General features: G+C 43.0%; 1 protein-coding gene across 5 annotated transcripts in view; it reads right to left on the bottom strand.

The window, feature by feature from the left end:
• LOC149352649 (ribonuclease 3-like) overlaps nucleotides 1-22,528 on the bottom strand; it is a 136,183-nt gene that overhangs the window by 39,569 nt on the left and 74,086 nt on the right. For all 5 annotated transcript variants that reach the window (XM_089581849.1, XM_089581850.1, XM_089581851.1 and 2 more), the window contains 6 exons: nucleotides 18,947-19,049; nucleotides 15,341-15,456; nucleotides 8,670-8,723; nucleotides 7,265-7,368; nucleotides 6,547-6,652; nucleotides 5,703-5,835 (listed from right to left, as the gene is read on the bottom strand). In XM_089581849.1, the coding sequence (XP_089437975.1) occupies nucleotides 5,703-5,835; nucleotides 6,547-6,652; nucleotides 7,265-7,368; nucleotides 8,670-8,723; nucleotides 15,341-15,456; nucleotides 18,947-19,049 (616 nt within the window). The remainder of the gene's footprint in view (nucleotides 1-5,702; nucleotides 5,836-6,546; nucleotides 6,653-7,264; nucleotides 7,369-8,669; nucleotides 8,724-15,340; nucleotides 15,457-18,946; nucleotides 19,050-22,528) is intronic.

Below are 22,528 nucleotides of genomic sequence, written 5' to 3'. Positions count from 1 at the left end.
ACCACTCACTCACACTCTCATCCACTCAAACTCATATCCACTCACTTACACTCACACCCACAACCACATTCCCATCCGTTCAAATTCCCACCCACTTACTCGCATTCACACTCATGTCCGCTCACACTCATATCCACTCACACTCACGTTCACTCACTGTGAAGATTGCAGTGCATGTTTATGTGTGGACAGCATCCTTCTAGAGTTATCTTTTTCCTTGTTTGCTAATGGAGGAGACAAGAGATTAACTGCTGCAGCCTACGACACCTGTGGCTCCCCTAGTGTAGCTTGGCTCGTAGAGATGCAGTGATGAGCTGCCTGGAGATTTGTCAGGCTCTTTGGACAATTTTCACAGTTTCGTAGCTTGAAGGAAGTGGTCGCTCATGGCGTGTCTTCCCTGGCCCGTACCAGTGTTATGCACATGTGCTCTTACGATTACTGCTAAGGCGATGAGCTGTTGGTTAGCATCAGCTGAGATGCTTAGCTTTACAGCCGGCACTCAGAGTGTTCTGTTTGTGGGGGTGTGCACAGATTAAAAAGCACCACTAAATGGCTGCTGTATGACACAGTTCTGGATGGTGTTTAAGTGCAGATTAACGAGTTTGCCTTGACAATGGTTTTGGACGGTGTCAAAGTACCACTAATGAGTTGGCCTTGACAATGACGTGCCCGTGAGTCTGCATGAACATACTGGACACCCATGGCGACTATGAATACTTTTAGTAGCGTGGGAAATCGAGAGTTTTTGAAAGGATCGAATACATTCACCCACAGAACGAGAAGTGGGAATGGGCCGGTTTGCTGTTGTGTACCATGGCTGCTGGTCATAAGTACAGATTAGCTTCGTGGAAAATTGAAGCAAGGGGGAGTCACCATTATCAATCTCTTTACAATAGTCGGCAGGGCTTTCTTTAAGGCACAGTTAAGAGCAGGACTGGCTTCGTGTAGCCAGAGCAGGTATGTGTGACCAATCTGTGGACACACCTGCTGCGCAGTACTTTGTCTGGCTTTACTATGCTATACGTAATGCCTGAGAACCAGTCCGCACCTTCTCGTCTGAGGCCTGTGCATGTGGAGACCATATGCGCAACTGCGTGGGCATAGGAGGTGCTAACATTGCACCTCATTATTGACCCATTCCATCAGGCCATTGGTCGAGAAAACGTTCATGAAAGAACGCTATATGCAGCTAACTTGTCAGCCATTTTGCAGGGCATGTCCTTCGATAACGGTGGTGAGGATGCTATGCGCATACACGAGATGTTATTAGAAAAAGGCTAATTTCAGAAGTTGCTCGAGGAAATTGTGCTATCCAGTTCAAAGGATTCCTCATGCTGTCCAGATACCAGAGCAGAAAGAATTACTTAAATCGGAACATGCAGACAATAGTCCGCTTACAATATTCAAAATACAAAGATCAAGCGAAATTGCGTTTCACACACCCATTTCACTCGCGCTGTGCCAAAGATTGGGCACTACCAATCAGAACCACGCCTTTCACACGCAGCATTGCCAGCACTGCTGTTCCATGTACAAGTAGCAGATGAGGGAGATGCAAATGAAAGGTGGGACCACAACAGAGGAAGCTAAGCTCTCTTATGCCTGCTCCCCCAACCTCCTGTTCTTTTCTCATCACATTTTTGGTACAGTGTCCGTCAGATTATTTTTTTCTTAGCTGCCTTCTTGGCTGCCTTCTTGGCATTGGGAGTTTGAACAGCAGCACTTTCTTCCAATATAGCCTTAAGCGAAATGATAAATGTAGCCCCTAGCTTGATTCTCATTAGCTTTCAGCTGCTTGACTTGTACTTACTTTACTTTGTAGTTTTTTTTTCTAACGAAAAGCTTGCAACACTTACAGACATTGTATTTTAAATCCATTTCCCCAAGTATAAAAGAAGAGTTTGGTGGCAGTACGCAGCGAATACGGACTTAATCTTTTCCTGTCATACTGCAGTCCTTGAAACGGAAGAATTCTTACAACGAGCCGACTCGTCCAGCAAAGACAGCTGCCCCGTCATTATCCCCAGACATTGTTCCTGTGGCTATCTGGTGCACGCGTTCTCCGTGAAGAAGCTGGCCACGATGATGGCACCATACCAGCCTACTTTAGAAGGACAACTGACAGCTGCGACTTCAGTTCGGAGACACTGCACAGCGAATACGGACCTAATCTTTTTCTGCCATACAGCAAGTGTGCCTATTTGCACTAGTCCAAGAAAAAAAAATCTATCTATGCACCACTGCTGAACACTTTGTGCGCCATGTGAGTCGCCTTCATTCTTTTTTTTTAATATAGAGCGTACTGCGATTGGTTTATTTGTATCTCTACAGTACTTGTCCCCATTTTAAAGTTTCAGTCTCGATATGAGTAAGGATGCCAAAGACATTTTTAAGGCCCTTGATGACTTGAAGCACAAACTTTGAGCGGACCTCACAGCTCTAAAAGAAAATGTTAAATTTGCAGAGACATATGTGAAGGTGTCAATGATATCAAGAAAGAGTTGAAAGAACTGCAAAAAGAATTGTTGAAAAGCATACTTGGTTCTTGCATTGGTCCCGGGCTTGAGCCGAGCCTCTGTAGTTTGCGGGACAAGCAAAGTAGGTCAGTTTCCTCAGTGGGCAATGAAAAACCCTTACGGCTCCAGGCTGGGCGAGTATTGATGTACCCATTTCATGGCCGCATTTTATCTTCGTTTTTTTTTTACCTCTTCCACACTGCTCTCCTTCTGTCTTAATCTCCTAAATTCCCCTCCCTACGCAGAGTAGCATGCTAGCGATTTTTAAACGCCGGCTAAATTCTCTGTGTTTCATTAAAGAGTCTCTCTCTCTCTCCAGGCCGGGTTCATTTGAACAATCACAGCCAGTGTAATGCTCTATTACGCTCACATCCAGACAGTGAAAACCCTAAGCGTCCACTGCAGTAGTTGGGATTCCACCTTAGGCTAATTTGTGCCGATAAGCAGACAGTTGTTGTTTCAGCGGCAAACATAGGAACTCTGCACACGAGCTTGAGCCTTGTAGGTTGTGTGACAAGAGACATCCATCCTTCTAGCGGTAGTAGTACTGTGAAATTTGATCAAAGGGCCTGCGTCCATGCCAATGCTAAACTAAGAAAAATATGAAAAGTCTGGCACTCCCACGCCAGTGGAACCCTCTGCCTCAGTCGTCTAGAGACAGCAGCAAGCTTCCTTGCCCTCGTGCATCTTAGCAGTGAATATTTGCTCCCCTCAGCTGTCAACAACAACAAAAAAAGCTAAGCAGAAACCATCCTTGTGAAACACACACAATAAACTTCGTCGTGTCCATCCACCGCTCAATCTTCTCATGTCCACTCACATCCACTCCTCCACACTCATATCCAACATGAACATTCACACTCATGTCCGTGAGTGTGAAAAAGTGTGCTGACCTATGTCCACAAAATAACAAAATGACAAAAGTTCCACATGTAACCGTATTGTTTATCAGCAGTAAGGACTGTTTCTTTCTTTTCTCTAACACAACATAATACCATATATAATATCATAATTTTCTTCACATGAAATTTGCAAAAAAATAAAATAATATAGAATGATTAAGGTTGAAAAAATCACACTTTCAAATTATTCATATTATAAAACAGGGATTCTCAACCTTTCTTGCCTCAAGGAATCCAAGCCTTCAATATAATCAATGACCAATTTTTCAGACTCCCTAGGGACCACGGAAGCGCAACTTCTGACTGTCAGTATGATGGAAGAACTAGGGGGTCACCAGTTCTGCACACATTCTGGTGCTTCGCATGGCTTTAAATCTCGCTGCATGTTGAATACACATATAATGGACGGCGATCACTTTCATAAGCTCTGCATTTGATGGCTGCACTGCATCAGCACGTTGCCGATGAAAGTGTGGGCGAAGTCCAGACGCAAAAGCGAACCTGCCACTACAGGAACTGCGGCGGGCGTGAAACGAAATGGCGAAGATGGCGATAGAGATAAGAGCCGACAACCGGCTGAAACAGGCGCTTCTTTGGCACTGGCCTTAGTAATTAGGCTTAACAAAACCAATCTCAAAACTGGCAGTATGCACGTTATTGTATGCACTCAGCTGCGGCATGCGTATAATAAAAAGCGTCTGGCCTGTCATCAAAACACAAGTTGTGACGGTGTAATGATAGAACAGTTGGGGCTATGGTGTGTTTTATTGCAGGCATGAGCTCCTCGCTTTGACAAGTACCATTTTCTTCCGCTCACAGTCTTAGTGAAGCTGTACGCCTCCCACACGCTTTGCTGCTGCAACTTTGCGGATTCAAGATGAAAGAACTCTGCAGTGATAAGTTCCGCAAACTTTCACAACTGTTCAATTTTTAGCAGTGGACGATGTCCGACAACGTTATCAGCTCGCAGCCACACGTGTGCGATATGCGACCCAGGGAAGAATATCAGCCCTGTCGTTGAAGAGGCACCCTTCTAGCTTGAACTCCGCTTTATTCGGTCAAGTTTTCGACCTCCATCCTTCTTGAAGTCTGAATTAACGAGGTTCCACTATACACTCTATATGGCGGCTTGGCAAATGGCAGCGGTGCCGCGGCAAATGTGAATTAAGTCTGAAAAATCAAACAATCGCGATGTTCCCAAAATTTTAGGCGCTCTTGTACATTGGCTTTATGGGGCCTGCTGTAGTGCCATGAAAACGTTAGAATAGTCAACTTATTATTCAGAAGCATAAGTTTGTCTCTGGACTCCTGATTTTTGGTTGCCACCTGTATATGCCAAGGATCTCCCCCATCCTCAATGTCAGTGCCAGCACGGGCGAAGCGTCACAATCGGCCAATGTTCCTAGTGAATGGATGTTGCTGTTTCGGTCTGGTTAGGTTTGGTTTATGGGGTTTAACGTCCCAAAGCGACTAAGGCTATGAGAGACGCCGTAGTGGAGGGCTCCGGAAATTTCAACCACCTGGGGTTCTTTAATGTGCACTGACATCGCACAGTACACGGGCCCCTAGAATTTCTCCTAAAAAGAAATTCAACCGCCGTGACCGGGACCGAACCCGCGTCTTTCGGGTCAGCAGCCGAGCACCATAACCCCTGAGCCACCGCGGCAGCGGATGTTGCTGTTTGATTCATCTTTGTAAGCATTTGTTTGTTTCTTTGCTTTTAGCAATCAGATTGTCATCCAGTGTCCATCTCTCACTCATGTTCAAACTGCTAACTCAACGATGATAATGCAGAGAACCAGTTGCAAAACAAACGTTCCACCACATTCACACGCTTGACTGACTGGGTTGCACACAGAATCATGTGACTGCTCGCCTAGCTTTATTGCAAAACGACGTCCACAGCGGACACTTGGCCCTACCCTGCTGACACATGTGAGATAATTTAGTATTTCAAGGTCAAGAAATAGTAAATATGAGTTCTAACAAACCAGGTACTGTGTCTGATCCACACAATCCCGCGAGAAGTGTACTGGAAAGGAGGGGACCAGTGTGGGTGCATACGGAACCCACAAAAGCGGCCGGTGGAACTCTTGGGTTCTGGAGAACCCAGTTCGAGAACCCCTGTAAAAACTAGTGAATACCATTATGCAAACAGTGCACCAATATTTTCGCTTCATTTCAAGCTCTGAGACCTAGCAACTGTACAATACAATAGTAATAGCTTGTGTGTGACTGGTCCCCCTTCCAGCTGAAAGAAGTGCACTCGACTTGTAACTCTCACCTTCAAGGATGTCAGCACGATCTTTGGTCTTGAGCTCAGCCTTCGGATATGGGTATATAGTGTATTCCACCATGCCCAGATCATCACACACTACTGCTTGCGTCCGGTTATTCACCAGGGAGCTTCGAAGAAGCTGCGAAACACACAGACAATGAGGCCATGAAGAAAGGTCTTACAAGGCCATTATTTCCTGAAAAATGACGACCAGTAAGTGGGACCACAAAACCCTCCTAAGTGGGAGGAAAAGTCAGGTGGCCAGCAGATTATACTACACAGTGGCTGTAAGTAACAGGTCTTTCATTTCGAGGAAATATAAAGTGTATTATAATACACAATATATACATTTCACACCTGCTTTTTACTGACAAAAACAGCAACAACCATTCTCTTAAAAAAGCACATGCTCCTGGCTTCTGGGGCACCCGCAGAATTATAATCCCGGATAAACCCTTGGAGATGACCACCACTTTATCACCTCATACAGCAGTACTGTAAAAGTATCACAAGCAGCTCTGGTCACATATGAATACAGAAAAAATTAATCAATTCGGGATTCACTTGTCCCACACAGTGAACTTACACAGTGAACAGACCAGAGGTGATAGTGGCCATCAATTTTCGCATGATTTACATAATAAGGGTGTGATAACTTTTACAATTATTTACAGCATCAACCCTCAATCAAGACATGCCTCACTGAAAAGTGCAAGATGCATTACAGGCATCTTTGGATCAATATACATCAATACTGTGACAATGTCAGCATACACTGCCAACTTATATTGAGCACTCTTGGGATTGCCCCATGCTCGCACTTCTACAGCCAGAGTGCAATAGAACTCACTGATAGATGGCCTTCATGATGCTCTGGGAAGTATTTGTAGAGGTACTCGGATGCCACCAATTGCAGGACAGTGTCACCCAAGAACTCAAGCCTCTGGTTTGAACCCCTGTGGGAGATGAGGAATTAAGAAAAAATATAAAACAAAAAAAAAGTTAGTTTATCTCAGTTTGAGATAGAGCAGTACTCAACATTTATTAATTTCTGGTTATTCACAATGCTATCACACGACTTCTATTGTAGTTATGTGATAGCATACTTTAAATGGTCACATAAAAGCACAGAGTTAGCTGGAAAATCATAAGACCACTGCTCTGATGAATGTCCCATTTGAGAAGCAATGAATACGAAACAAAACAAATTCATTCAAATAATAAAGGGACTGCAAGCCTGCTACTAGAACAAGAGATTTAAAACTAAAGAGATCAATTTAAATGTCAGGCTCTGCACTGCATGGGTTACTACAAGCAAACTTCATCAAAGGAGCACAATAGTGTGCTAGACAATAGTGTGTGTCTATCACACACTCCCACCTATGCTAGTTAGATGAGCAATAAGTAACTTACTAGTACTACCTTGAGATCTGTGTCATCAGAAAAGCATCCGCGCTAAAAATACTAAGGGAGAGCAGCGAAGTTCTAGTGCATGTAGAATTTCGAGCTTTACCTAATCTATTGCCAAAGAAGCACAGCCTTCTTGCATGAATAAATGGGCTACTCACAGGGTAAGGTTGTTGAATCCAATGCTGCGATGGGTGAAGGCTTTAGCCAGCAGACGGATGTGGGTGAATTCAATGCCAGTCAGCAGCTCAAACTCATTCAGTTTCTGCGAAATTATGACAACACAAGAATCCATTCCTCCGTACAACAACACAATTTGTTGCAAGATATGCACCAGCATAGTATGCCGGGTCTACACAATACAGCTTGGTTGTATCCCTTGGAGAGCGTCACCTGTAGCATCAAACTAAACTCTTCACAATAATTCACTACCTAAAGTTAAAGCTCCCAAGCACCCCCAGGTCCCTTCAAGTTCATCTTAAAGGGAGTGTACTGTACTTCACAAGGCTTAAATGCACGCAAATTGACACTGCCATTGACATTGTTTTGTGGTGCCATTAAAATTAAGATGAGCAGAGTAAAAGTGGTTGAGGCAACATGTAAAATTGAATGGCATTGCACAAGGCAGAAGAAGATCACATTTGCATTGTTTTTTTTTTTTTTTACGTCCTATTACAATCAAAATATGTCCATTGGGACTGTAGGGGGGCTGAAGAAGCACTGCCAGCTTCTGCTGGGCAAAAAATCGGGGTCCTCATTCACATGATGAAGAAGACATCCTGGCAGATCGCTTTCCGGTTGGCCTTTTGCTCCTCTGACATCACTCCCGGAACCAACTTCGCGCACACTTTCCTCATGGCTAAGTTTTCTGTCACGATCTCAAAAACTTCAGTTTGAGGAATGCTCAACTCATCACTAATCATTCTGATACTCATCCTACGATCACTGTTCAGTAAATGTTTCACTCGTTACACATTTTCGTTGGTCTTGCTGCTCGAAGGGTGTCTGGAGCGGTCGTCTTCCTTCACTCTTTCCTTACCTTCTCGGAACAGCTTTTGCCACTCAAAAAACACCTGATCTACTCATGACAGTGTCACCGTAGGCCTCCTTAATCATCGCGAGTCTCTTTGCCAGTTTTACCAAGATTTATAGAAAATATGATCGTGTATCGCTGATCCAGTAAACGCTCCATGATTCTGCGTGACGAGACATTTTGACAGGGGTTCACAGCACAAGCGTCCTGCTCTCTTCAACGGCCGAGAGCCGACTGCCGATTTTCCCCAGCATTCCTAATATCCCCCTCCAACGATCCTGCTCATGGAGACCGCCTCTCGTCCACCCGTTTGCTCAGGAAAAAATCAGTCCTACTACTTTCAGAACAGACCCTGTATTTAGGCAGTGGTCTAGGACTTCTATTCCAGCCTATTAACTTCAATACTTGGCCGCAATTCCCTTTTCCTTCCACACAAAAGTGGAACCTGCAGGTTGCTGCAATTCAACAATCCTGCATGCATTTATGCATACACTGTCCAGCACAGTGCTGTACAAAATTATGGAATAACTCACCTTCAGCAGTGGAACAGAGTCAATCCATTTTCTGTCACCTTCTGGCAGTTGGTCCTAGAATTGCAACAGCAGAGAACACATCATAGATGTTATGCACCACCAAAATATACTAAATCATGCCACCATGCTTTTGAAGACTTAATGACACCTTCAAAGAATGCAAGAACTTTTTCAACGGCAAGAACAAAAGAAATTAAAATGCCAGAGTACCATTCAGTCTTATCAGAAACATGGCAAACATAGAAAGCGCCTCGATGGAAACATTTGCACTGTGCAGCAAGGCACAGAAAGTTTATGGTAGCAACAACATAATGCTGGTCTTGCGCTTTACTAGTGCAGAACACCTGTGACAATCTCAGCAAAACTTTAGATTCTGGTCTCAAAGGCTGGAATGTCCACAAACTGTTCAATCAAAGTAACCTTTCTTGCTATCTCTAAAAAAAAAAAACATTCTGTTAAAGCTGAGTAAAAACAATCATTTCAGAGATATGTTTTTGAATCAAAGCTACATGTTTTTGCTGTGAATAAAAGCTTTTGTGCTGCCTGTGTGGGTTCTGATGTTACATGTAGGTAACAAAGTGCTTCTCCGTACTCAAGCAAAGAACAAAGAAAGCGTTCGTTTTGTTACTGAAAGTATGGTTTCAACTCAAAGCTTCTGGCTAATTGCTTGTAATTTTAGCCTGGTAATCTTCAGCAGTATAACTAAGTTTTGGCTAACTTCCTGTAAAGCGCGTCAGATGGATCAATTCTTTATGCAAGTATCTTGATATATAATTTTGCACCTCAATGTGGGTGACTAGTCTGATATATGCTCCTCATGAGTACTATGATATGTTCATTACCAAATCATTTGCACATCACATGCTCAAAGTATCCACTTATGCTGGGTGTACAACACATACAGTCATGAGCACACAAGAGTAGGGAAATGAGGGGCTCATTGAGATACATTTATGAAAGGAGCCCACACAACAACCACAGAAATCAAGATTTTTTTTTTTTTTAATGGCAGTGTTGATCAAAGTGGGAAATAAGTAGTTTGATCATTTTTACAAGGAAGATAATTTAACAAAAATATTTAACAGATAATTTACCAACAAAAAAATATCCCCCTGTGAAAATCGGTTTTTGAAGAAAGGAAATGGCGCAGTATCTGTCTCAAATATCTTGGTGGACACCTGAACCGCGCCATAAAGGAAGGGAGGAAGGTGGGAGTGAAAGAAGAAAGAGAGAAAGAGGTGCCGTAGTGGAGGTCTCCCTGTGCTTCTGTTGGTTTCAGTGACTGTTGGCTTCTTTCATTAGCACGTACAGTCATCAGAGAAAAAACACCGTGTGCTCCTCAGTACAGACAGTGCAGCGTAACAGCAGCAAGAGTTTTGTTACTGTGGTACAGTGAAAGCTCGTTAATCCGACACTGACGGGACCGCGAAAAATTGTCGAATTATCTGAATGTCGAAATATCGAATGAACAACAAAAAAACAATGTTTGTCGCAACAGGACGTACCTTTATTTGGCAAAGAAATCTGTTATCGTCGTCTGCTTTTTCGAGCGAATTTGAGCGACTACGATAGCTCTAACAGCTACCAGGTGCTCCACGACACACGCACCGTCAGAGATTTGTTCACAGAAGTCCTCCTGCACGGACAAGGCTTCTGCGGCTTCTTTCACCGAGCACTTAGGCATTTGGGGCAACTGCTCACAATCGTCACCTTCCAACGAATCGTCGTTGGCAGCGCCTGTCACTTCTTCAATTATTTCACCCTCGATGAGCTGCCAGGACACAAAGGCGAGGCGCGGAGGCACTGCGCGCTACCCAGTTGAAAGCAGCGCAGTAAACACGCTGGCAAAGCGCGCAATTGCTAAATAAGACGCCGCCTTACGGTTAAATAACCGCGATTGTGGCAGCAAGAACAAACGGAAACGACGACACACGCCAAAATGAGACTTGCTGTCAATAGGGTTAAGTGGACGACACCAACACGACGGCTGCAACACAACAAAGCACAAAGACGCCAGCCACTTCGGCCGCCGCTAACCTCACTTCCCTCGCCCTCTCTCACGCTGCTGATGATGATGACCATACGGATGGTCTATCAGCCGTACAGTAGCGCTGCTTGTGGCAGTGTTTTTTCTTTTTGCTCTCAGCGCACCGGCTTGGCGGGCTGTGGAGTGAAGTCGAATTAACCGGCGCACGGCAAAATTTGTTCAAATTAACGGGGGTCAAATTAACGAGCTTTTACTGTAATATGGTGGCCAGCCATCTGAGGCTGCCAGTGGTAGCTAACAAGCTAATAATGCTCCTTTCAACAAACTAACAGGTTCTTGGCAGCAAAGTTTTGCATGACGTTTTCTTATCTTCACCTCCTCTTTCACAATTTCATGAAAAATTATTTTAGTAAGTTCCGATTCATCTGTAATCATTCTGACACTCACCTGCCTGCAATGGTTCAGTACAAATATCACTGCAGCCACACTGCCATGTTTTCAGAGTGGACAGGTGCCCAAAAGTTAATCTTGCAAAAGTTTCTTGTCAATCCTTGAAAGCTTTGTGCCACTTGGTCCACAAGCATTTCTAAACATTTCAGGTTTCCAAAGTACTTTCATCCATTTTTGCGCAGTTTTATCTCATAATGCAGCTGTAACCTAGCTTCCATTTATCTGCAGTAAGGTACTGAAAAGGCTATCAAGATAGCAAGGATCCTGAAACTGGGCAGAAACTAAGCACAACTGAGAAGAAGCTCCTAACATACTGTACATGCCACCTCATTGTAAGGAATTTTGCTGTACCACCTTTCAAGCAAAAGACCTAATGGGCATAGCACTCGTTCTCATTTCCTCCTGAACCCATGTGGAAATCTGTGCCAATTACCGTAAAAACCCGCATATAATACGAGGTTTTTTTCCGGATTTTAGTATGTCAAATTTCTGCCTCATATTATATGCAAATGCAAGCAATTTTTGGCCAAAATCCGCAGGTCCAGTTTCGTTATTATCAAGCGCTTTTACCACCCCGCTTTGAGTGAGAGGAGGCGCTATCTAGCGGTGGCATGAAGCAGTAGTTTCGATTTTGATGCCAGGTCACTATGCTGACCTGACCTCACGACGCCCCAGCATGATCGCACCTCCCACGGTATCGGGACTACGATAGCAGTCCTTGGCTGCCTTTAAAAGGAAAGTAACCGTAGCTGCCAAAAGCGTCGGTACCGCATCAAGCGCTGCTCATGGTGTGGACGAGGTAGGGAAAGCCTGCAGTTACTGCCGCCGGACACGCGCCTCTCCAGCCACGCTGTGCAGTTGGATGACGGACGCTTGGGCTAGCATTCCCGAGGAGCTCATCGGTTGTAAACTAAAAAAATGCGGGATATCAAATGCACTCAATGGTACCGAAGACGTGTTTCAGCGGAAAGATCTCTGACAAAGGCTTTTCGGAAGACAATACACCCAACGATGACGATCACTAAAGCACCGACTACAGAACCTGCGTGCCTGCGCGTGAGCCGGTCTGCGCATGCTCGCGGCGAAGGACACGAGAAGGCGCAAGCGCAGTGCCCGATTTGTATCTGCCAGATATTTGGTGCCCGCGTTACTTGCGTCGTATCTAACACGTCGGCACTTCCAGAACATCTTCGAGCTGACTGCCTTACTCGCATTATATTCCGATGAAAACTTTTGAAGCGATAGCTTCACTACGCCAGCCACTTTGCCTCGTCGAGCGTGGTCGCACCTCGGCCGTATGCCTGTGGCTGCAGTGGACACCCGTCATCCGTTTTTAGAGGAAGGGAGGAAGTGGGAGTGAAAGAAGAAACAGAAAGAGGGGCTGTAATGAAGAAAATGAATCTGAGGAAAGGAAATTATGCAGTAACTGTGAATCCACGTCCAGGGACGAAGATGAAGAAGGAACACCCAGCGAAACGCAGCGGCAAAAGACTGACTTTGCAATTCGACTCTGCAAGTTCCACTCGGCCAGCTGTATCTATCACGTCACTCCAGGTTTAACCAGAGCTAAACCACAGCCAATTTTTTTTTCTTCTGTTTTCGCTATCCCCAAATTACACATCATATTATATGTGGCTCCGTATTATAAACAGGTTTTTATGGTATTTTAAATTTCAGACTACTGTATACAACATGCACGCCTCATACGATATACCTAGGGGTGTACAAATATTTGAAATTTTTGAATGGTGAATAGAATATTCTCCAATTAAATTTGCTCAACAAGTGCATGTTGAAAATAATTTTAAATGAATCAAATATGTTCTCAAGGTTTTGAATAGCTTTTTAATCATTGGTATGAAGTTCGAGTGAGGCATACCGTAGTTTTATTCGATAACTGTTTCAAAAACGGCTGTGACGTGATCCATTAGTGTGGCGATGTTCATACTGCTCACAGATGCGGCAGGGCTGAGGCAGGTATAGCAAACCCTGCTTCGATTCTTCATCTTGAAGGCCACGACTTATAATGCCCCTTTCATCTACTGAGATTTGGCAGTAGACTGTTTGTTGTCATCATCAGTAGCAAAAGGTAATTTTCCGGTACATTCGACATACTAGTACATTTAATATACTGACTTCGTGTTGCTTACTCCCTGTCGAAATGAGTGTTGCATCTTTTGACAGCTATAGCTATAACTCTATATAAGGAACAGCACCGTACCGCACGGCCATCACTAGTACTTTGCTAAATTATTTAGCATGATTATTTGCTTTGCACGACTATTCACACAAGTAGCAAAATTTGTAAAAATATTTTATCTGTATCTGATTCAGTTCTATCACCATATGATTAGTATTCGATTCGGTTTTGATAAAGTGCTACAATAAAAACTATATTAATTCAAACCACATGGGGACATCAAAAGAGCTCAAATTAACCGGAACTAATGATAGTCAACATTGAACACAACGCGTTGCAATCAGAAAGCAGCCTGGTAGTGAGATTATACTATTTTATTGTTTAAAGTTTGTGACCACTTTCTGCATTGTTTTCCTGGAAGGAAATGGCCAACATATGTTATAAAGCCCTCTTCCCCTTCAAACTGGAGAAGAGACTGGTAGTGTTCAGTACGTACTTACATAATTAAACAATAGAGGCTCCACACTGGAGTGACAAAGTGTGCACAACCGGCTGTGATTTTCAAACAAGGAGCAGGTTGGCAGTGCTGACAGTCACACTAGCAAGCGCAAGTCACAAGCTGCAGGTAGCTTTTCTGGAGTGGTCTCGTTAGGAACGAGAGATGTCGATTTTGACAAACCTCTCCGAGGTGCCATTGATCAGTTCAATGGTTTACGGGCAACATGAGTTGCAAGGCCAGAAGATCAAGCAGTGTGCGACTGTCTTGTGACTGTCCTCTCTTGTCAACCAAAATGGTCACACAACCTGCGAATTTAAGTGCAAATTTACAAGTCGCAGAGGTTGCAACAACATTGCACGACTGCCACATGTTGCTTGATTTTCTAGCCTTAAGACTCCAGTCACAAAACGTTAAACCAATGCCATTTCAATGAACGTCAAAAACGCGCTTTTCTGGGTCATGCGGAGTTTTGGGATGTCTCGTTTCGCTAATGGTCTGGTGTTGTCTCCATACAGGAGGTAAATAATCTCTCGAAGCATTTTGGTGTAGGAAAAAGACATGCAGTAAACATCAGCGAAAGCTCTTATTTGTTTGTTGCATGAGTTCCAGCGAGGCTGCGATGTGATCCTTTATATCTCAGTGCTGGTGGCATTATCCATTGCTTAAAAAAAAAAAAACAAGGTTATGCAAGAAGTCTGAGGTCACAAAGCAAGATACTGCCACTAAGCCGTAGCTGACGACTGAGACAGAGCTGCCAACTCCAACCCTCGCTCTTCTGGCCTTGCGCGCTGCTTTTACCTTCCTGCATGCATTTCTTCGTTGGCCGTGTAAAAAGACCACCCAGGAAAGGTGGCGCACGGTTCTAATTACTGGTAGCGGAACCAATATGCATTCAAATTAACGAGCTGGCATCAAGCTGTGCAGTTCGAATTATCCCAAATTCAAACTACTCAAGCCCAAATTAACAATCTTTCACTGTATCGGCAAGCCCTTAAACGTGCCCCATTCACAAAGAATGTGCAACAGCAACAAAGAAACAAAGAGATGTCACAATGTTTTTCCTGCAATGTTTTACAGACCACGATGACAGGACTGCATTGTGATCACCTGTAGGAAAATAATGCAGGTTTCTTTTGAGCAAGATATCAGTGCAAAAGAGTGAACTGTTGAAGCGCTTCCTATTATTTCCACTAAGTTTTACTACCCACATTCGTAAACTCCCCATGAGAGTTGGTCATAACAAGCAGTGATACTTGTTCGCATATCATCCATTGTAGCGTTGCTCCAACATGCAATACCACACTAGTATTCAGTTGTCACTGCTCTTGATACTCGTCTGACTAAGATAGCCAGCACGCATGCTATTCATGTTGTCCCTCTTTTCAATGATGCACACACATTCACTAAAAAATGTGAAAGCTGTTACAAAAGACTTTACTAAAGGACAGAAAACTTCACTTTCCAACTTAAGCTGTTTGTGTAATATGGAGCAGAGGCACCACACCATACAGGCATTCTAAGAGTGAACACGAGGGCATTATAACCTTGATGTGGCACCCCTTGTGCATACAGGAAATACAACATACGAATCTCACCTGCAAAGGATGTGGTGGATAGTTGACCCAGACATCTAAAAGGTCAGGCTCTGAGAAAAGCGTTGTAGAGAAGACACGATCAGCCACTTTGATACCGCTGTCTAAAAAGAGAGCACCTGCAAAGGCATGGAGAAAAAAAACAAAAAAAAAACACATACACTCAAATGCTTTTCTTTCAGGTCACAGAAGGCAGCAACCGTCTAGAATACAATACATATCTAGCATTACTGCAATGTATTGCATATTTTCAAGCTCACACTGAATTGCTATCTATATTTAATAACGATACTTCAATGTGGTTGGTGCCTCAAGTTGCAGCATAGCCCCAATATTAGTATTGTCAAATGAACAGGACATCAAATATAAGGAAAAAAAAAAAAGTGTTGTGAGAATAACGGACAAATAAATGTTGCTATAGGGCATCTGGCAGGATCTTGCACGCCACGAAAGCCACGAAATTGTACGAATGCCACTTGAACAAACTTTTCAGATAAATGAAGTTCTCCAAAGTCACCTGCCGAGACACCACTGTATTCAATACAAAAGAACTGCAGTTGAATGAATTTCAGCACAGTGCAACTTTCTGGTCAGCAAACATTTTGGAAAGTACTGCTTCTGGACCAGAATCCATTATGCTTGTGCGAATATTCGGAAATTTCAAATATTCTGTCGAATACTAAATTATTCGATATTCAATCTGATCCAAATGTTCGGTATTCGAAATCTCACAGTATGTCGAAAACAACTAACATTTCCGGAATGCCTGCTTTGTGTGGTTTCGGTTTAACGTACTTCTTGCAGGAGGGCGTCACTGAGTGCACAATGACGTAATCACAATTAGGAGACTGGCAGTAAGAGGTAAGTGGCAATCAAAGACAATAAAACAGCACAACTTCCATGCCTTCCACTCACGAGGCCCGGCTGGCTAGGAGGTAAATCGAACTGCCAACAGTCTTGCAGTTTTGGATTCCGATGCGATGCATGCCAATGTTACACATCCTTTGGAGATAGCCAGAAGAACTGGAAGTTTGCTCTCGTGCTAGCTACCGACATTTCGTCCAATACTGCTCTTGTCCACGAAAGTGTCCACTAGTGCGAATGAGCTAGGTATATGATGTGCAGTTCAAATTAGAGGAACCAATTTGCATATGCAATCGATCGTTTCTTTTATTTTGATATGTGGAGATCTATGAATTATGGAAAGAACTGGCACAAGCACGAGGTTTATAACACTTGTGGCTCAACCAAACTTGCCTCAGACCCCACAAACAGCTCGGCACCGCATGTAGGTCCATCCCCCAATTCCTGATGGCCATTTTTGCAAACGGTTAACATAGCTTCAGTGAGTGCAACAACGCTTCAATGAACTCTTTCTTTTTTTTTTTTCATGTCATGGCCTCGTGTGCCATGAAAATAGATTGTTTTGAAAACATCTACTGTACTTCTTTTTTGTGCCAAAAGTATTCGAAATATTTGATTCAAAACTATTATCTACTCGATTCAAATTTGCTATGAACAAAAAAAAAAAAATTCGCATAAGCTTAGAATGCATCATTTAAGGACATTTGCAGCAATTTTCATCAATGAAACTGGACGCTACAACTCTGAAATGCTTAGCTTGCAAAACTGTTGAGCGTCATTTTTTTTCCATAATGAAATACCGGGAAACCGTATCTGCTTTACACTTGTATGGCTATGCACCCGGCTTGTAGCCTGAACAGCAGCTGCATGTGCTGGCTGGCAAACTGCATTAGTCACAGTTATAAATTTACAAGACCTTCATCAAGGAAGACACTAATTAATGTTCCTAGAGAAGGTGAAACACTTTGCACTCATTAAAGATGTGTAGTAGAAAAGGTGCCAGAAACATAAGAGAACTTGCACAGTATACAATGGTAAAATTACGACGTGTAATTAAATATGCAGATAGAAATTACATTTGCAGAGTTTCAGTACTATGATATAGGTTCCTCAAGGAGTATTAAAATACCCGATATTTATTTTGGTTCATCAAAATAAACCACATTTCAGTTCGGCGATCTGTCACTCAAGCAAACATTTCCTCAAAATCCCCCGTCGCTTTGGGACGTTAAACCCCATAAAACCATAAAACCAAACCTCAAAATCCCGAGAAGTTTAAGTGCACATATTGCCACATAAGCAAAACCTCAATAATTTGAATACAGTTAATTCTAAATCATAGATAATTCAAAGAATTTCTGCAGTCCCATAAACTGTAAAGCAAATTTGACCGGATAATTCAAAGTGGCAGCCTGCACCAGCTTGGTTAATTCGAAGATTTGGGGTGCTATGCGGGAATCTTGGCCAATCCTGATTTTGCACAAACCAGTAAAGAGACGGCCCCCGGGGAGCCATGAGGCGGCGCCACAGAGCGACGCTGATGCTTGAAATGGGAAGCGCCCCAGCCCCGACACTCCCAGCACAAGGACCGGTCTATGGTATGGTTTGCGGACCACCGAAGTGCATGCCTGCACTTGTCCTTCGACACGACCCTTCTTGGTTCGTGCCTGCAAAGGGCTGACTGCACCCAATGCTGGGCTGTGCCCAACGCTGGCGAGCACAGTTGCTTTCAGTGCGGTGTTGAGGTTAGAGGGTTAGGTTACTGGCATCTCAGATTGTTTTACTACAGTCGTGTTTAAGTTGACCTTTCTTCGGAAAAACAACCATGCAATATTGGGGGGGTCAGCCTGGGGTAAAAAAGTTAATTTATATGCAAACTGGTTCCGCTAAAGCAGTTTACCTGGTTTGTTCGCACTGGCAGTTGCTTCTTAGGACGAGCGATAGGAAGAGCAAGAGCAAGAGCTGTAGCTAATTATTTAAATTGCACTGTGGAGTATCTTTTCCAGTTTTATTGCTTCTAAGGCTCTGCACACACTTATGAGCAAAAAACATACCTCAACACCATTTATCAAACTGGTCTATGCTACTGAGGATCAATTCTCATAAAAACAAAAGTCACAGTCCAGGCCTAGGAATGAGACAAGTATTAAGGAGTAGTAGTCCACTAGAATTTATTAATTAGGCACTCAGAAAAAAACTCTTTTTGCAAACTGAGGAACCAATTCAAATAAAATTGTTTTCAACTTTGAATCTGCCGTCAACCTACCAGTCGTGTGTTTTAGAAAGTTTTCTGGCAGTAACAGCTATTTTATCACATTAGGGGACATCTGCTCAATGTTTACTAAAGATTGCTTACTACCTTTATGCTCATAAAATGCTGTTACTGTATGTCTAAAACCACCCCCAAATCATCACAGCAGTTGTTCATCATGAATAATATCATTATGCACTTTCAGCCTCCTTTTGTGCTGTGGTAGTTGCACTGCCTTTCTTTTTTTGTACAGTGGAATACATTAATGCAAGCCAATTGATTAGCTGGCGCTCTGGAACAAAAGTCAAAGGCAAGATCAATGCGCAAAAGTTAAAAAGTTTATGCGAACCAGATTTTTTTCACATGTGTCTGTAAGACAGGAATCAAAGGTCCCCAAACAGTTCCCTTTATCAGAAAATTCAGCTCAACAAAAACTTATCCAAAAGGGAGACCACAATTTTTTTTCCAGTACTCTACACGGAGACAGCTCTCACCCATGAGTGCCTCAAAGCAGTTGGCCATGGCATGTCGCAGCTCCAAATCGTGACAGAGGTCAGAACCATGTGCATACAGCATGTACTTCTCCAGCTCCAGTTTCTGAAAAGGTTTAAAGAAGCATATATAAAATGGTAAGGGAAAAAAAACAAACACAAGATATGAGGTTTCAAGAAGTACTTTTCCAGGATGCATAAATAAACACAACTGGCAAACACGGAGTAAACTTATTAACACAGGTCTGCTATGTACTTTTAGAGACAAAAGTCTATAGGATGCGCAAAGCCAAAAAAGCCATCTCGTCACACAGGCATGATATTTTTCAACGGGCAATTCATTTCACTGCCCCACATTATAGCACTCAAGTAGAACTTTCACCTCCACTATTGTGAGCTGGAGCCACAAGTTAATAAGACACCCATAGACTTCAGTTGTGGCTCACATGTCCACGAGACTTTTGTCCCCGACAGTACATATGAAGTACATTACAAATTTCAGTAATTTAGAAGTGTTCACAGCAAGCACCTGACCTCTACAAACAAGTCCCAATGCTACTACAGTAGAACCCAGCTATAGTGAACTCGCATACAGCAAAAACCCGGGTATATAGCAAAGTGAAAATGAGGTCCCATTTCGCCTTTCATAAATGAGTACATTTTTTTTTCGTTTATAGCAGACATTCTTAATACGGAAGGGGCTATATAGTGGTTTGGATTACGGGGTTTAACATCCCAAAGCGAATAAGTCTATGAGGAACGCCATAGTGGAGGGCTCCGGAAATTTCGACCACCTGGGGTTCTTTAACGTGCACTGACATCACACAGTACATGGGCCTCTGTATTCCGCATCCATCCAAATGTGGCCGCTGTGGCCAGGATCGAACTCACGTCTTTCAGGTCAGTAGGCGAGCATCATAACCAATGAGCCACCGTAGCGATGAAAAGGGCTATAGTAAAGTGTGTCTGGTCATGGCAAATGTACCTTCTGCGGAATAAAATCGCGACATGCGTGCGGTCGAGGACATCTCAAAGGAACAGACACACAACGGTGTATTAGCAATGCCTGCCAACAGTCAGAAACAAATAGATATCAAAGATGATGAAACACGCTCTTTGAAATGGCTTAACTCTTTCGTTACCACACCACTATGTATCGATCTCCAGTGATCGACGGATTCAAAGTGAGATTCCAGTACTATCAGGGCTGCCGAGAATTCGTTACACTAACTAGTTTATTATTTACACACTTTACGTTCGTTTCTTGCATCGTTGGTATTTTTTTCCGCTAGCTGGAATTTTTGAAACGCCTTTGAAGTTGAGGTTCTGGTGTAGTGCACTCGTGGGACGGCGTCAGCCGCAGAGATGGCGCGCGCTTGGAAAAATCCCGCTTCGTGCAATTCTGCTGTATCTGCAGCAGATTTTTTTCGTGCTTCAAGCAGCAGTGACTCTGACAATGATACTGCATGGCTGGAATTTGATTCTCATGAAGAAACTGCTCAATGTAAACACAAAATGTGGCCACGTGTCCGCCAGTAGGCTTCAGTTTCTGTTTCTTGTCTGTTTTTTCTCTCATGGAGCCAGTTTACGCATCGCACTGTATGTCATGAATGGTATATCTGGTGTCATCATACAGGCAAAACTTACTTCCATCTACTCAAAAAAAGAATCGACTTTAGGCCCGGCAGAAATCAGGGCACCAACCTCGGATCGACGCTTCGTAATAGCCCAAAGCTGTTCGAGAAAGGTGTGGATGTCTTCAGACTGGCCCTATATCATTCAAAACGTCTTCTGAAATAGTTTCTTGTAAGATCAGTGCACTGTAGAGCATTTTCAAGCAGTTTAGAGTAAACGTAGTTATAACGAACACGGATGTTACAAATTATTGGCTTTATCGAACTCTTCCTAAATATTTTCAACAAACACATGAATTTCTTACTTTATATATCGAACACGGTTTGCCATAAAATGAATATATCAAACTGCCAAGCACCAATCTGTGACCACTCGCAAGGCAGGCAACACGCTTTGTCTGACAAAACGGGTGACTAGTGGTGGTGTGGCAAGCGTTGGTGCCATAATTCACGCTTTATCTCGCTTTTGCAAACAGTCCTACAAAAGAAACAGCAACAAGAACAGCTGACATCCAGGCAGCCAGCACAAATTTGTGCCTCTCACACCTGTAGATAGTTCCTTGGGACCAGCGACATGACTGGTTGGTGTAGCTTTCCAGCAGCCACCCTCTGCTCAAGTCAACTGTCACAAAGTGTAGGTGGTGACAACGGCATTAGCTTCAGTCTTGGCGTCCGATTTTTTATGTGACACCGCTGCATGGAGAGGAAGCCACCCTAACTGGTGTTTGACCTACCATCGCCGCATGCTGCAGTGCTTCGCAGGAAAGCCAACCTATTTGACATTTGCTGCTCGGGTTTTTTGCGGCTTTTGCAATCGCCGTGAACGGCTTCAATATGGTGGTAAAGCTACAGGAAAAGTCTGTCTCAGTTGCTGTGCTTTCGGTGATTAGATTTTGCTTCTCCAGCATCAGTTTTTGGAGAAATTTTTTAATACAAATTTCAGCTATACTGAACCATTTTTGTTTTTTACCTATTCATTATAATGAGGTTTCACTGTATTACCTCTTATAATTTTCATTGTGAGCAGATCATCACAAATGGTATGGAAGATATACTTTTTGTGTTTCTGCAATTTTTTTTTTAAACATTTTTAGCTCAAGCTAATGTCAAAAAGTACATTTATCAAGCTATATTTTGATACATCACATTTTACTTTGAAAATTATTTGCTCGGTGTAAAAAATTAATATCAAGGGCACTTTGAAGATGGACTTGCTTCATGTAGTGTCAGAAAAAAAATTTGCGAGTTACTTTTTGAGTTATAAACTCAAATTTTCTCAGGAACAAGTTGGAAACGTTTTGTACTTTCCAGAATGATTTTAGTATTCTTTCTCTTAAAGGAGTTCAGCTGTCAATACAATTTTTCTCTTAATTTTCAATTTTTTTGTGACCGCCATATTTTTTCAATATTCACATGAAGTATTTGTGTTGAAATAAACATTCTCAGAAAGCACATTTTATTGCCATCATTTTCAAGTAAATTTCACTTTTTTTACGCTTCACATATTTTGCAGGAAAAAAGTATGTCTCAGACCTATAAAAAAGTTGTTTTTCCCATGGTAACAAAGGAGTTACCCACAGGCTATACTCCATCCCAGTAGTTCCTCGCTGCGCTACCAAAGCTGTGATGAGTGCACAGGCAACATTCTGACGTTGTGGAATGTAGTGCCAGTATAAAATAGGCATACACGCACATGGGATAGCATTCTTTAAAGTGTGCATGCATCAAACACTATTCCATATCGAGCCTTAACACACGCTCACATTGCATAAGCTATTTCCGAAGTTCAGTGTGCGCGAGTCTTGCGTGCTCCAGAACATCGTTTCCAAAATGACGACACCCTTCGAAGAAGCACAACCCTTCGCCTCAGACTGAATTCGTCATTGTTACTGCCGTTTTCAGTATGTTCACTGGCCATAAATGGGGCACCAAGCTTTCACTTTGTCTCATC

The sequence above is a fragment of the Amblyomma mixtum genome, chromosome 3, assembly GCF_055824585.1.
Source record: "Amblyomma mixtum isolate Tamu chromosome 3, ASM5582458v1, whole genome shotgun sequence".
NCBI lineage: Eukaryota > Metazoa > Arthropoda > Arachnida > Ixodida > Ixodidae > Amblyomma > Amblyomma mixtum.
Note: the sequence above shows the minus strand (reverse complement) of the source record. Positions and strands in the feature narration are given on the sequence as shown.